Source organism: Mobula birostris, chromosome 9, assembly GCF_030028105.1.
Source record: "Mobula birostris isolate sMobBir1 chromosome 9, sMobBir1.hap1, whole genome shotgun sequence".
Lineage (NCBI taxonomy): Eukaryota > Metazoa > Chordata > Chondrichthyes > Myliobatiformes > Myliobatidae > Mobula > Mobula birostris.
In genome coordinates, this window is record NC_092378.1 from 135,933,172 (window position 1) to 135,949,427 (window position 16,256).

Consider the following 16,256-nt stretch of genomic DNA (forward strand, 5'->3'; position numbering starts at 1 on the left):
AAGTATGTATGCAGAATACAGCTCTGAGATTCGCCTTCCCCAGATGGCCATAAAATACAGTAAACCATAGAAGTAGTTGAAAGAAAGACATCTATTCCCCCCTTCCTGCATGAAAAGAAAAAGAAACAAGAACTCACAAACCCCAGATCACCCATACAGAGAAACAACAAGAACATCAAATCCCAAATTCCTCAGCCCACTAATTAGCAACAAGAAAGAATAGACAGGAACACAGAAAAAACATCGAACTGAAAGAGGCCAATATGAACTATAGTTAGTTTGTATTAAATTGAAAAATCCTCGTTTCTCTGTAAAATGGTATTAAATAATATACTGTAAATTAGAACAAAGTTATTCATTCAGAGAGCATACCAGAAATTTAGATGTACTGTAAATGTTTTTCATCTAATTTGTCTGCAGGAGAGTTCCCCAGGGTCAGCTATTCACTTTGCTTGAATTTTGATATGGATTGTCAGCATTCTCCCGGAGTTCTATTTTGTAGAACTTGCCTTCATGATTCAGTTGTTAAACTGCAATCCTTATGCACCCCAGAGACCCAGAGAACTGGTATCAATGAAATCTATTAATATATATTACCCAGTTTTACATACACTTGTACTATGATTAAAAGTAATTGCTGGGGTGGCAAAAGTGGTTTCTTGCCATTTAAGTGCTTGCTGGATAAAACAGATAGTTTCTATTCTAGAGACTATTGGCTACAGAGTTCTTAAACTCTCAGTACTATTTGAACTGCCATATTTAAAACAAAATTGTCTCATGATGGATATATGCAGTGTAATAGCTAAAATAGAAAATTTGGATGATTTCTTTTGTTTCAATTATAAGGTACTCCAAGAAAACTTGCTGTACACTGTGAATCTATTTATAATGTGTTTGTGCTTTCAGTATTGAGCTACAGTCCCGTGAATTGAATAGTCAGGCCCGCTCTGGGGTTTATGCACACCTGGCATCCTTCTTACCATGTAGTAAGGACACACTGGTCAAAAGGGCAAAGAAACTGCACATGAATGAGCAGGTAACTAACACAAGAGCTAGTCTTCTAGATATTAAATCCATTTGTGCAACTATAATTCTTGTCTTGAGGTTAGGAAAGCATTGTCTATAAAACTAAATAGTTGCTGCGTAATATTTTCTACCATCTGTAACAAGCCAATGGTGTATAATTACAACTGAGGACAGTATAATATTTTCCCTATATATAAGAATTTTCTATTACTAGATTGATTTATTGCCTATAAATTTCAAAGCATGGAATCTACCATCTATTATGGTCACAAAAATAAATATTTTTGTCACTAAGCTCAGTGTTGCTACATCCAAAACATCACTTAACTCCATTGTGGTCACTATTCATCTGCTTCTGAAATCCTCATTTATTATCTCTCAGCTTGACTACTTTAATTCGGCTGGCTGTTTCTATGTTGCATCAAGTCCAATGAGTGGTTCCCTTGATTTTAAAATTCTCTTGCCAGTTTTCAAGTTTTGCAGTCGCCGTGTCTGTACCTTCTCGCTCTGATCTCCTCACATCCTGCAAACCTCCCCATGTATCTGCATCCTCTAATTTTGATCTCTTGATGGACTTGAAGAGAATGGCTTCACAATTGACTGGTTCTTCAGTTAGTGAGATCCTAAACTCTGGAATTCCCTTTCTAAAAGTAATTATGCATTCATATCCCTTTCTTCCTTTTAAGAGTCGTATAAATAGGCTAATTTAGGTTGATGGTGCCTTGAGTTATTTTGCAACATTATATATTAGCACAGATTAGCGTTCATCAAAACTGAGTAGAATTTATTTTTCATCCAATATGTTCCAGTTGCTTATGAATTAAGTGCATTTTTCACTGATGCCTAAGAGTAGAGCTTTGTGGTTGAAAAATGTGTTAATGCTCAGTGATTTTTGTTTTGATTAAAAGATTTGCTTCATTTTATGCTTAAGTTAAATCACCTGAAGTTTCACAGTTGGCCTATAGCCTCATCTTTACCCAGCTATCAGCTGCATGATCTCGCATATTTCTAATTTGTGTAAGACTTTTTGTATCAACACTGTTTTGACTGTTTATCATGTGCAGAAGCAACACATTTGTAATAATAATTATTGGATCCAATAAGTGCTCCTTAATATTCAAATTGACATTTTTTTTCCTCGCATGATTTTCTTACAAACTTCCATTATAATTAGCAGAGCAATCAAAAAATTTGTTGTGCCTTATCCAGGAATACAAACTCCTAATCTAGACTAACATCACTATGCTTGTATAGTTGCTATTGACCCTGAATGAATTATCAAAGTGAGGCAAGAACTCCGTGATCTTTCTTCAGCACAAGTCTTTCTTAAGGAACAATAGGATTCTTTAATTATTCTGACCTATAGCCTCAAGAACTGTTTAAAGATAGAACAAATTCATCATTTATCTCATTGCTGTTGGATGTTGTTTGCAGAGAGCTAATGGAATATTCATTTACATTACATGATGGAGTAAGTTACCAGCTGAATCACCATGATATGGTGCTGTACAAGTACAATGAATATTATGACAAATGACTTCAATTCTGTAGTTTTATTACATGTACTTCAGATCATAATTTGCAGTAGAAAATATTGTCGGAGAAATTCAAAGTACTGTTTCAAATACTGTAGGCTTAATAGTAACTTAATAGTTGCATGATTGAAGCAAAAGCTCCCGTCATATTCAATACTTGAATATCGAGACTATACTACCCTTCTGCAGTTTAGGATACTGTTGATGATAGAGCTCAAGACAACATGTTAATATGTTCTTGGCCTGGGATTATTCCCATTGTATTCCCATGATATTACATGTCCTTTAATCTATAAATTGAGATGGCTTCAGAAATATTATCAGTCTGCTGATAACCACTAATATCTTCAAGTGGTTAAATTCCAGACCATCATTGCACACAACTGGGGCTTGCTTGCTTTCTATCAACCAAAAGTGGTAATTCAGTTAAGTAAAACGTGCTTCTGCAAGGTAGAGAATCCATGGGAAACTTTCAGTTGTTCAACTGGCTGACGGAAAGACATTGTAAGCCTGAGTCACAATCGGAGTTCGTTGATGTTAATGTTCAGTAATTAAATGTGTTTGAATATTCATGAAGATGATTGTGTTCTATATTGGAGGGCCTGGCATGAGAATTTTTAGTAGGAACTTTAGCTGGATTCTAAGAAAATAGTGGCCTGGAGTTATAGTTGTAGAGCACTGGACATATTTTGTATATGGAACAGTCGTTTTGAAATGCACTACAGTATTGGTATTCTACGAATCTCTCAGATTTTAACTTTTAATTCACTGTTCATTCAATCATGAGTAGTATAGCTGGTAAGATTGACTGGGTGGATTTTTTTTGGGCCAGCACAAACAATGTACAGAATTTCCTTTTCTGGTGTATAATTGTAGTAACTGCTGATAGTATTGCCATTACATGGGTGGTTAACAAGGATAGTAAAACCTTTTATCTGTCTCTCAGCAAATTCTGTAGTTTGCATTGCCCTGCTTCTAAATCTGTTCTGAAATGCCAAGTGATAATAGATAATTAATTCTATTTTCTGTGCTTCAACTGGTACCAAAGGCTTCTACAAGAAACTTCGCATTGTGCCATGTTGGATATTAATATCCCATATCAAGCTGCACAATTTCATAATTTTGTCTGTTCTTTGTCATGTTCCCTTAGAACAACCCCTCTCCAGGCTGTTTCCTAGCACACCATTGTGTTGAGTGGACTTTCAAAAAAGAGCTTGTTTCCATGCTATATAACTCTATGACTCTATATTGAACTTACCTAGACCTTTTCCATCACTTTTTTTATGGTTTGGGTGTTGATTTTGTAGTTGTAGTCTGATACAACCGTTGATTTGAAATTCTCAGCTGGAATAATGCTAGTTTTGGAAAAATTTTAATTAATCCATTAAGGTTTATGATTTAGTGAATGATAAAATTATGAATTACTATTAATTTTGTCCCAGTTATCTATGATCGACAATGTTCTGTTTGTATTATGACATCTGGGTGGTGCTGGCATTTATTGTCCCTTGAAAAGATGGTGGTTAGCCACTTGCAGTAGCTGGTTATGTTGTTAGTATCAGAAAGTACCATTGCATTAAAAGATCTGCCATAATCCTATTAAATGGTGGAGCAGGTGCACAGCTGAATGGCAGACTCCTGGTTGTATTTCATTTCTACTTAAATTGTGCAGAAGTGCAAAGCAGTCAATATAACTAAAGACCCATGCACCCTGGGCATGCTCTTTTCTCTCATTCTCATCATCAGAAGATACAAAACCTGAAAATGTGTACCGCTGAGGTCAGTGAGAGCTTCTATCTTGTTATGGCCTTGGATCTTGTTGCCTACCTGCACTGCACTTTTTCTGTAACTGTCACACCTTATTTTGCAATCTGTTATTATTTTCTCTTGTGCCACCTCCATGCACTATTATATTGAAATGATCAGCATGAACAGTATGCAAGACAACTTTTTCATTGCACCTTGATACAGTGGAAATAATAAACCGATTTACCAATCTTTTTTTCTATCCGCATTCAGGAAGGCAAAGGCTTTTACGTGTAAGAATTGGGATGACATATTGATTAGGTTGCATTTGGAATGTCATGTACAATTCTGGTCACCACACTACAGAAAGGATGTGGTAGCATTGAAAAGAGTTCAGAAGATAGTGAATAATATATTGTCTGGCATGGGGGGGAAGCTACTAATTAGGAAAGGCTTCGCTGTCATATTATCCTTATCATTAAAAACTTGTGATTTCAAACTTCATGTGACGCTCTGAGCAGCTAAACAGTGTTGCCACTCCTAAGGTGGTCTAGGTTAATGGATGAACTTACCTTGGGAGATTGGTTAAACATGCTGTGCAAAATTTACCCCTCAACCAATGTCAAAAATCAATCACTTGATTATCTTTTTCTGGAACCCTTCAGTTCGTACAGTTGCAGCCATTGGGCTATTATGCTTTTACTATACTGCAAATGTTGAGGAATTTTGCTTACAAAAAACATCTAAAAGGGAGGAATATATATTTTCGTAGTAACTTTTGCATTCTGAAGAGGTCCTATTGTGCTTCATTTGCCAGTGAATTATTTTTGAAGTGTGTTCACTTGTTATGTAGGGAATCACTCACACACAGGGAGACTGCACCAACAGCAATGAGATAAATGATCAGGTCATTTACTTTCTTTAGCGTGGTATAGGTTATGAGAGAAAATCTGGATCGGGCTGAGACTGGGATCTTACATTTTATGCAAGGCTCCAGGGTGTCTTGTTTAAATGTGTGTTTCTGAAAGGGAATAAGGGAAGTCTAGTGTAACTTACCCTCACCTGTTTTGAAGCCTTTTCTAATAATTCACATTTTGTCTTGTAGGAAAAAATGTAGTTACAAAATTTAAATTAAGAAATGGAATGTGAGGCTTTGGTGATTTATTGTCTTGAAATGCTGTTTAATTGGGTTAAGCAATGAAGAGAAGTAAACTCTTCGATTTGTGAAATGAGATCTGCCAGCATAAAACCATAGCAAATACAGTAGACATGTAATTGACTGCTCCTGATGTAGGGTCTGGTTCTGTATATATAAGTAGCATATATCTTGCTTTTGTACTTTTTTCCCAAAATTATGTTTCAGGTGAGGTGGGTGTAGTGGGGAACAAATGCTGTGCTCCCCTAATTCTGTTGTGGGAGCTCTGTTAAGCAACTAATTATTTTCTGTCCTCTTAAAACAAAATTACAGACTGGGGCGAAATGGCTGATAAAGACAGGTCAATGCTTAATGCAGGTGAGCATTTATATAGGTTTTACTGTCTATAGAAATATCACATGTATTTTAAGGACTCTAAAAAGAATTCAATATTTTTTGCTTAATATGATCTTCAAATGCATATCCAGTAAATAAGTTGCAATGGAATAATGTCTAGTTATGCATTTCTAAATAATACTTGAATCTTCATTCAATATTCCATTTGGAACCGTTCAAATGCCATATGTGAAATGTGCATTATTAATTTCAGCATTTTAGAAATTCCATATTGTACTGGAACATTTTCTTCTAACAAATTTGAAGTGTTGGAGCTCCCTACAGTGGCGGAAGATCAGTTCTACATCATTGCATTTAATTACAACAATTTGATATGAAGTTTGTAGTGCAACTGCATTTTCTAATATATGGAGTCTTTTGTGCTGTATAACTTAAACAGAATAAATGGTATAAACTTTCTGATGGAAATGGGATGCAGGGATCAGTGACTAAGATTACTCCATTGTATACTCATTCATTATCATCAAGAATCTAATCTGAATAAGATTAAAGAAGATGAATTGTGCTTATTTATGTTTTGTCACAGGATGGTCGGCTGAAGGAACCAATACAGAAACTAAAAGAAGCCATTGGAAGAGCAATGCCTCATCAGATGTCGAAGTACCAAGATGACTGCCAGGCTCACAGTCAAGCTAAAATTGCCAAGTATGTTCCACGTAACAGTAAGATGTACTGCATTCTAACCCTAAAGCTAAAGTAGTGACAAATTCTCAAATTTCAACACCATTCCAGTTAAAAAGGTCAACTAGACAAGGTTGTCCATTATCACCTGCTTTATTTGTACTGGCGATAGAGCCATTAGCAGAACTAATCAGAATTGATCCAGATATTATGGGTTTTAGAGTTAATCAGGAGGAATATAAAATTAATCTTTTTGCCGATGATGTTTTGATCTATTTACCAAACCCACAACATTCGTTACATAAACTATCTTCTAGATTGGATGAATATGGGAAGGTATCAGGTTACAAAATAAATTGGGATAAAAGTGAAATTTTACCTCTTACTAAAGGAGACTATAGTCAATGTCGATTAGTAGCCCAATTTAGATGGCCGGTAAATGGTATAAAGTATTTAGGTATAAGACTTGATAATGATGTAAAGAATTTATATAAATTTAATTATTTACCACTTGAAAAAAATTCAAGAAGATTTTGACAGATGGATGATACTACCAATAACATTAGTAGGTAGAGTCAATGTTGTAAAAATGAATATATTTCCTAGATTACAGTATTTGTTTCAAACATTACCAATACAATTGCCACAGAAAATTTTTCAAGAGTTAAATAAATGTGTGAGAAAATTTCTTTGGAAAGGTAAAATGTCAAGAATATCATTGGAAAAATTGACATGTAAATTTAGGTTAGGAGGGTTACAACTTCCAAACTTTAAAAACTATTATAAAGCAAATCAACTTAGATTTATTGCATCTTTCTTCGATGATCAAAAACCGGCATGGATTAAAATAGAACTAGATAAGATAGGAGAAAATAGACCTGAAGATTTTATATATAAATGGGAATCTAAATGGATACGGGAAAAGAAAGAATCTCCTATATTAACACATTTGATTGATTTATGGAATAAGATAAATGATGATAATGAAACACAGAAATCTCTATTAGCAAAGAGACCTTTGTTTCAAAACAGACTTATTCCTTTTACAATGGACAATCAACTTTTATGTAATTGGTACCAAAAAGGGATTAAATTTATAGGAGATTGTTTTGAATGAGGTATATTGATGTCATTTGAACAATTAAAGGATAAATATAAAATATCTAATAATACTTTCTTTTGTTACTTTCAATTAAGGGCTTACTTAAAAGGTAAGCTGGGTCAAACAATGTTTTTGCCAAAACCTAATGAAATTGAAATTTTAATTCAAAAAGGGAAAATTAAAAAATTTATTTCTTGTATGTATAATTTGATTCAAGAACAGACAATTAAACAAGGAACCCATAAGTCAAAGCAAAAATGGGAAACAGATTTGAATATTAATATTGATGAAACAAATTGGTCAAGACTCTGTCTTGACAGTATGACAAATACAATAAACGTTCGACTTAGATTAGTACAATATAATTTTTTACACCAATTATATATTACACCACAAAAAATAAATAGATTAAATTCAAATCTATCTGATAAATGCTTTCGGTGTAATCAAGAAATTGGTACTTTTTTACATTCTACTTGGTCTTGTTTTAAAATTCAACCCTTTTGGATAAATTTAAGAGTCTTATTGGAACAAATTACTGGAACTCAACTTCCACATAACCCTGTATTATTTCTATTAGGTGATATTGAAGGGATAAAACCGAAACTTAAATTGAATAAATATCAGAAAGAATTTATAAAAATTGCATTGGCAGTAGCTAAGAAGACTATAGCAGTTACTTGGAAATCTGATTCGTATTTAAGTATGGATCGTTGGAATAATGAAATGGCTAGTTCTATTCCACTCGAAAAAATTACTTATAATTTAAGAGATAAATATATAACATTTTTGAATATTTGGCACCCTTATTTACAAAAGATAGGATGACATATTTAAGTGCTCCGATAAAGACCTTGGTCCCTTGGGGAAAGTAACGAATAATTATACCAAATTTATTTTGAACCCCATGGAGCATGTGGAAACCTTCCAACACCCAGGCGGTTCTTTTCTTTTTTCACTCTCTTTCTTTTTAGGTAGGACTATATATGGGGAGGGAGGGGGGAGGGTAGATTTTATCTTTTCATGTATTCTTTTTGAAAACTCAATAAAAATTATATTTAAAAAAAAGATGTACTGCAGTTCTTGGTTGGATAGGATTGGGCATCCAGTCTCTGAAGCTTCCTCTGGTATCTAATTACATTGTAGCTGATTGTTATCTTACCTTTACTAGCTGACTGGGTCTGTACTTCTTAAAACTCTTGCCCTTCATTTTCGTTTTTAAACTGGTACACCGTCTTTTTTTTTTTGGACACTGTTGTTTCAGGCTTTCATTTGAAGGTGTATTTCCTGCCATTCCCCCACCCCCACCGAATAGCACATCTTCAATTTTCAAGAACAGCTTGTACCCCTTCCGCTCTTCCCAGCACTTTATACTGGCTTCTTCCTCCTTCCTGATGAAGTGTCTCGGCCCAAAGCATTGATTGTTTGTTTATTTCCTTAGACGCTGCCTGACCCGGTAAATCCCTCCAGCATTTTGTGTGTGCTGCTCTTCAATTCTCAAGTTGTTCCTTTTTTGTGGAGGAAGTCTGTTTGTTTCTAGCTACACTGTTCAAATACTTTGATAATGATACACATCCCTTCCTCTTCTATACTGAAGGAGATACAACGTATAACCTGTCTACATGACATGGTTATTTTAATCTATATACCATTCTCAAGAATTAGTGCTGTCACCACTCCTGTTGTGCCCCAGAACTAAATGATGAATCTAAGTAGGGTAGAATCAGAGCATTTAAGTAGTTAATGTAATTTCCATGTTTTTACATTCCAGTTGTCTTAGCATAAGAGACCACAGTTCATTAACATTTTCTGTTATTCTGTTGGATTTGTCTCCTATATTTTAGTTATTATATGTTAGTGATGCTATCTTTTATGGAACTAAAATAGCATTTTATTTAAACTTGTTTTTTCTTGTCCTACCTCCCTTTTGCATCCTTGCACCATACACCCAAATTCTTCATTATGCAAGTTATCATTGTGTTTATAAGAGGAAATATAGCTGTATTTGTCCTAGGAAATATAGCTGTATTTGTGTTTGTATAACTGGTTTGGAGTCCTACTAAGAGTAAGCATTCAAACCCACTTCCATTAACATAATGGTATATCTGATGCGTTTCCAGTATCAATTGGAAGTTAAATTATGCAGTAAACTATATATATGTGTATGTGTATATATATATATATATATATATATATAGCAATAATAAGGTTGTGCAACAAGGCTTTTGCATTTGTTCACATTGGAAATCTGCCTTTATGAAGGCAACAACACATTATATCAATGACAGATTAGTGCAGATCATGGCAATCTGAACTAAAATAAATGCTAGAAATACTTGACGGATTAAGCAGTATCTTTTTACGAAAAAGATCCACAGACAGATCATCAGCTATCAGCTCACGAGAATAGTATATAGATGGAACATTGTTTCTCCGTCCTGAATTATTAACATGAAATATTGTTACTATTCAAGCTGCTTACTTAAATTGTATAAGGAATATTTGTAGCATCAAGTTGTGATATGCATTTTGTTAGCCAATTGTTTGGTTCCAGCAATTGTGACAGATTATAATTGATCAACTGGTGAATTTTAAGTGAATATCAATTTTCTGGTCTAAAACACAGGATGATGGGAGAAGATAAGGAACCAAAGGAGAAAATGTTCTCTGATGATGATGAAGATGATGATAAGATGGGAAGAAGAATTGTTGGACCTCGTAAAAAGTTCCACTGGAATGATGAAATAAGGTTTGATATGTTGATTCATGTCTATCAGACCACGTAAAACATCTGTGTTGACGGAATGCCTTTTAAGTTTAGACATTTGCATATTGTGGTGCTTCAGATTTGTATTTAACTGATTAACAAACTTTATGCCAAATTATTCAAATCAGTATGCTATGTTAACTGATTGTAGCTAGCGTGTACAGGGAAGGGGTAAATAGAATGGAAGGGATTGTTGTTATTAAGATGAAAAAGAGAGATCTGCCGGTGAGAATTGGTTATTCGTATATGGTGCACAGATTAAATCAATTTTTCAGAGGCAGAATTAATGATTTTGTTCATCAATGCTAGATTATAAGCTATTGTGAAAATATACAGGAATATGAGATATTATTCAGTCATGTGTGAAGCAATATGTATTGGGGAAAAACGAATTGTTTGAAGAGAAAGTCTCAATAGAGATGAGATGATGGATTAATTTAGAATGTTATAGTAATAGTCGTTTTAGGAATTAACAGTAGAGTGTGCAACTTTAAAAAATGTTGATATGTTCATAAAAAATGTTCATCAGATGGATGAAAGAAAAATGTAGGGCTACTTTGAAGGAAAGAGATTGATCTTGGACAAGATTGAAAGATTGGTACTTCATTTTATTAACAGTATTGGACAGCCAGATGTGGCAGTGTATCAGGAATAAAAATAAGTTACATGAAATTAGTAACCTTTGTGCTGTAAACTTCTGTTTCCTTTTACTTTCACTTTCCATATCATGCTTAATAAAAGGAAATAGAAGTAATTGATGTAAATTTTTTGTTTTTAATTTGTTATTTGCAGCCTTTAAGTTCATTAATAAACTAGCTATGTTTGCTATGCTACAGAGAGAAAAGTAACAATTCTCCTTCTGGATCAGGATTTACGTGTTCATCTTTTGTTCAGGATTTTTAATCCAAACATTAGGATGTCGTGTTTTCACATGATGCCCTGTTTTTCCTGGAATATTAATGTATTAAAGCATTACCTTACTGTTGGTTAATACTTTATTATGTTGTGGTGCAGAGATTTGTTATGCAGTGTGGTGAGGACAAAGATGGCTTACTATGAGCTGGAGAGAAACAAGTCCCAGGCTGCAGAGGACTACCTGAAATCTTTTCTTGATTCTGAGGTCAAACCACTCTGGCCTAAAGGATGGATGCAGTCAAGGTACATAGCAAAGGAGTATAAGAAATATAATATTGCATATGTTTTAACAAAGCTACCCTACAGACTGAGTAATAGTACTGTAAGGGGACTTGCAGTTCAGCATGACTCAGGGATAGTTTTGCGTCTACTTTGCCACCTATTTAAAGTTTATGCCATCTAAACTAGAATCCTGAACTTGCAGTAAAATCATTATCATTCATCATTAATTGGTGAAAATCACAATTATTACAGGTGCTTTATTTCAGAAATATTAAATTTGTTGTCATATTTTCAGTGTTCCCCCACAAGTGATACTCTTTGCATACCTCGTCATTACTCCATGGTACAGTAGCAATTAACGCAATACTATTACAGCTCAGGGAATCGAAGTTCGGAGTTCAGTCCAGCATTCTCTGTAAGGAGTATGTCGTCCTCCCCCTTGGAATGCATTGGTTTCCTCTGGGTGTTCAGTTTTCCTTCCACAGTCCAAAGTCTTATTCGGTTAGGGGTTTAATTGGTCATTGTAAATTGTGATTAGGGTAAGGTTACGTCGGTGGATTGCTGGGCAGCACAGCTCTAAGGGCCAAAAAGGCCAGTTCTGGGGTGTAGCTCTAAAGTTAAGAGAAATGCTAACCTGTAATCTTAAGCTATCCACAGATGTCTTGCTGGAATGTATCTTGGTAACAAGTTCTAAATGGCATACCCAGCATAGGTGCTGCCTAGCATACTACCTGATCCATTTTTTGTTTTGTATTTATTTTCAAAAAAATAAAACTTCAAAATAAAAAGTATTTTAAAACAAAAATATTAAATGTTTGCTTACAAAATTTCAGTTTTGTCTTGTAAAATCAATCCTAGTATTTGAATTTTTAATTAATAATTTTGTTTTGTGATGTGCTGTGAGAAATTTTTGTTTAATGAGGCATTCCCATGACATCACTGCTGTTGAACCCCAGGGTTTTCTTTTTACTGATGCCCAATACCAACAGTCCTTGGATCTAACTCGTATGGGTCATTAACTCTTGGTGAGTTTTCTTTGTGGTCAATACTGACCATAAATTATGGGAGTCACCGTCACTTAAATTCATAAATTGTTTCCTTCAATGCATTTTTGGTTACTAGATTTCCTTGCCCCTCAGTAATTCTAAATTTCTGATTATGATGTGGTTGCAACAAACAAGAAATTATTTAGTGGTATTAAGAACTGTTTTTCTGTAGTTTTAAGGCAGAGCTTGCTCTGGATTGCCAGGGAAATCCAGTTACGTTGCTCAACATCTCAGTACCATGACAGGTGGGTCTGGGTATCTTTTAGCCCTCAAGATAAGCCTTAAGGATCCATAAATATATGACATTATAGTTGAGCTGCAGGTCCCATTCAGAAACGTTGCTCATTGTCTGGTAATTTAGAGGCAGTATAGATTTTATTTTTGACGGTGTTCATTGAGGATAAAACAAAATAGAACCTATCTGGGAAATAATAATTTAGCTGGCAAGAAGGAAAGGCAAATTAAACTTTGAATATTTTTCATCAACAGAACATTGTTCAAAGAAAGTAGGAAAGTACACGCGCATGTCACTGCAGTACCGTAAGTATATGTATTTTCACTATTCCTTTGTATTTACTGTGCTACTGAAAGTACTCGCCCCGATGTGTTTTTGTAGTCCTATCTTTCTTAGAAGTATCCAAAGCAGATCTGCTATCTACCAGTGTGTTCATACATATTTTACATGGATTTTTGTCTATTAACTTCATGTGGTGTTACTGTTTATTTTTATTGTGGGTTATATAGTGCTTTGAAATAATGAGATACAATAAACTACAACTGCGTACTAAAATTGGTTATATTTTATTTCAGTACCAAGAAGAAGGTCATTACTCCCCCAAAGTCTAAAGTGAAGGTAAATGCTATTAGTCATATTGAAGAAATATGGACTTCAAAATATTGTATTGGAATGCACATTCTCTGATATGAGTCTTGTATTCAAAATGACACTTGTTCTTTTAACATTAAGATTAAAAGTTATCTTAAAAATCAAATTAAAAATGGGACAATTGGGGGGGGGGAATACTTAAGCTTTTACTAACAAAATTAGTTAATTCTAGGTCAGTTCTGTACTTCTGCCTGAATAGTATTCAAAGGCACTCTCTTCACCACCCTTTGAGGTAGAGGGTTCCAATGACTCATGATCATGAAAGGGGGAAAAAAAAACATCATCTCTTCTCTGTATTAAATGGACTACACTCGCAGTTATAAATATTGGCCCTAGTTCTAGATTCTCTCCCGAGGAATTATCTTTTTTATATCCAGTCTCTCTAGACCCCAATGACCTTGCATGTTTCAGTCGTCCCCTCTCACTCTTCTAAAACTCCAGTAGAAATTCTTCATGCAATGAAATGTCCAGTAAAGAAATATTAATTTTTAACAAATTTCGCAACACATGCCGGTCATAATAAACCTGATTCTGATTTAACTGTCAGAACGATTTACAGAATTTTGGACTCTATATGATATATATGGGGTGATTGATAAGTTCGTGACCTGCGGTAGAAGGAGTCAATTTTAGAAAACCTAACACATTTATTTTACAACATAGTCCCCTCCTACATGTACACACTTAGTCTGGCGGTCGTGGAGCATACGGATCCCTTCTTTGTAGAAATGGTCCACAGCAGGGGTGATTGATAAGTTCGTAGCCTAAGGTAAGAGGAGATGAGTTATACCGCTCTTGTTACATGCACGTGCAGTTCAACTCTCTGAGTGATTATGCAGAAAGTTTGAAGTTAATAACTCATCTCCTTCTACCTTAGGCCACGAACTTATCAATCACCCCTGCCGTGGACCACATTCTGGAGGTCCAAGACGCCGACTTCTACAAAGAAGTCCATAACCCCTGGACTAAGTGTGCAAATGTAGGAAAAATAAATGTGCTAGGTGTTCTAAAATTGACTCCTTCTACCTTAGGCCACGAACTTGTCAATCACCCCTCGTACTTGCGTCTTAAAAAGATTCAAACGTTAATGCATTTTCTTATTTGTTTGCAGGACCATATTTTTAAGACGGAGCGAAAATTACATCAGTCAGTTATCCCGGTTCACAGTGGTAATGCTGCCTTTGTGCAGGGACCTTGCACTTCACCTTTGACTCCAGTAAATGTGTCTGTTTGCTCCAGTGCTGCTCAGAGTTCCAGTAATACAACTCCTCAGTCCTTCAGTTTGGACGATTCGCTTGAGGAGGATCTATCCAATAACCAGCCTTCTCTAGAGGATGTATCTGAAGCATTGGCTGCTCTTAATGATGCTGTAAGAAGTACCAAAAACTTCAGTTCTTTGACATCAAATTCATTAAGTGACAAGTTAACAGCGGGGGTGTCACTAGAAGAGAAGAAACATTCACAGAAGGTTCCAATTTCCTTATCTGATCCACCAACTGCTACTCAGTCGCATTCATCTCTCAGTCTTTTAGCTGAACAGGCATTAGCTTTGGGACAATTGTCTCAGGAAAGGACTTCAGAGAGTGCTACTAGTCTTATCACTGCCTTTAAAAACCATTCTGCGGCAAACAGCAAAGTTTTCTCGGAGACACTTCAAAACAAGCCGAAGCATCATGGTGTTCAACGTCTGCAGCCCCAAGTTCAAAGTCAGGTGTCGGCACAGGTTGCTAAGCAGTATAATCAGACCACATCACATCAGAAAAGCTACATGTCATCACCATCTTTTAGCACAAGCAAACTGCAGAGCAGTTCTCAGACTAAAACTACCAGTCAGTTGCAACAACGGCCATTAATTCAGCATCTAAAATCTTCAACAAAGACTCAGAATTTCCATTCTGTCTCTTCATCTTTAGCAAGTAACATACAGTCATCACCCAGCCCTCAACGAACTTTTGGCACTTCAATTACTTCTGTCAGTTGTACAGCAAAGCATACCAATGCACAGAGCTCTGTAAATCAGCCCTTCAAGTCGCCAATGACTGTGGTCTCCGCAACTAAACATTCTTCCCCTTCCAGTAACCCCATTCAGAACATAAACAGTGTTCAAAGTTCTGTATCCAATAATAGTCATCTAAATAGACAATCTCCATCTCCGGGACAGGCATTAAATCGACAATCGCCTACTATAAATGTAAAGAAGTCCTCTGTTTCTCAGAAACTGACTCTGGTGGCTCCTCCAGGTGGTAGTAATGGAGACTCAAGTAGTGGGACACAGGGTGTAGCTAAACTGCTAACTACTTCCCTTAAACCTGCAGTTGTTAATAATTCTACAGCTACAGGAGCAATGATGGTGAGTGTAAATAGGAATGCATCTTATTTTTAAAAGATACAGTATAATAACATGGAAAAGAGGTTATAATTTAGCATGCTGATTCTCCTATTATTGGCACCCCTGGAATCCTTTATCATTAAAGGTTTTGTATGTTTAGTTATTTACCAATATGTTAAAGTTGCATGTTACATCACTAATAATACTATTCAAAACAAATAATTGCTCAGCAAGTTACATGTGCTCATCAATCTCAAATTAGGTTATTTTGTGCACAAAACATCCTGAAATTGTCAGATTTAATATTTTTTTTAAAGTATGTGCTCAATAATCAGAGAAAATGGAATATCTGTTCAGAATTTTCATTTTTACTCAGCCTTATTCGATATTCTTTTTGTTTGGATCTTTACCTACATTGCAAGGATCCACCAATTGTGTTGGTGGAGAACTATATTAATGGTTTTTGCTAAGAACAATTATGAACATGAGACCATGATCGCCTACATCAT

The 16,256-nt window shown here is 35.2% G+C and overlaps 1 protein-coding gene across 7 annotated transcripts in view; it reads left to right on the forward strand.

Annotated features, from left to right (window-relative positions):
* The window catches only part of LOC140203109 (ubinuclein-1-like), a 65,977-nt gene that overhangs the window by 36,476 nt on the left and 13,245 nt on the right, over positions 1 to 16,256 (forward strand). For 5 of the 7 annotated variants that reach the window (XR_011887286.1, XM_072268928.1, XM_072268924.1 and 2 more), the window contains 8 exons: positions 907 to 1,036; positions 5,776 to 5,820; positions 6,386 to 6,504; positions 10,209 to 10,331; positions 11,364 to 11,507; positions 13,022 to 13,072; positions 13,343 to 13,385; positions 14,530 to 15,768. Coding sequence is in view for 6 of the 7 variants with exons in the window: in XM_072268928.1 (XP_072125029.1) it covers positions 907 to 1,036; positions 5,776 to 5,820; positions 6,386 to 6,504; positions 10,209 to 10,331; positions 11,364 to 11,507; positions 13,022 to 13,072; positions 13,343 to 13,385; positions 14,530 to 15,768 (1,894 nt within the window). In the remaining variant the exon portion in view is untranslated. The remainder of the gene's footprint in view (positions 1 to 906; positions 1,037 to 5,775; positions 5,821 to 6,385; positions 6,505 to 10,208; positions 10,332 to 11,363; positions 11,508 to 13,021; positions 13,073 to 13,342; positions 13,386 to 14,529; positions 15,769 to 16,256) is intronic. The other 2 variants (XM_072268927.1, XM_072268926.1) reach the window with 1 other exon arrangement.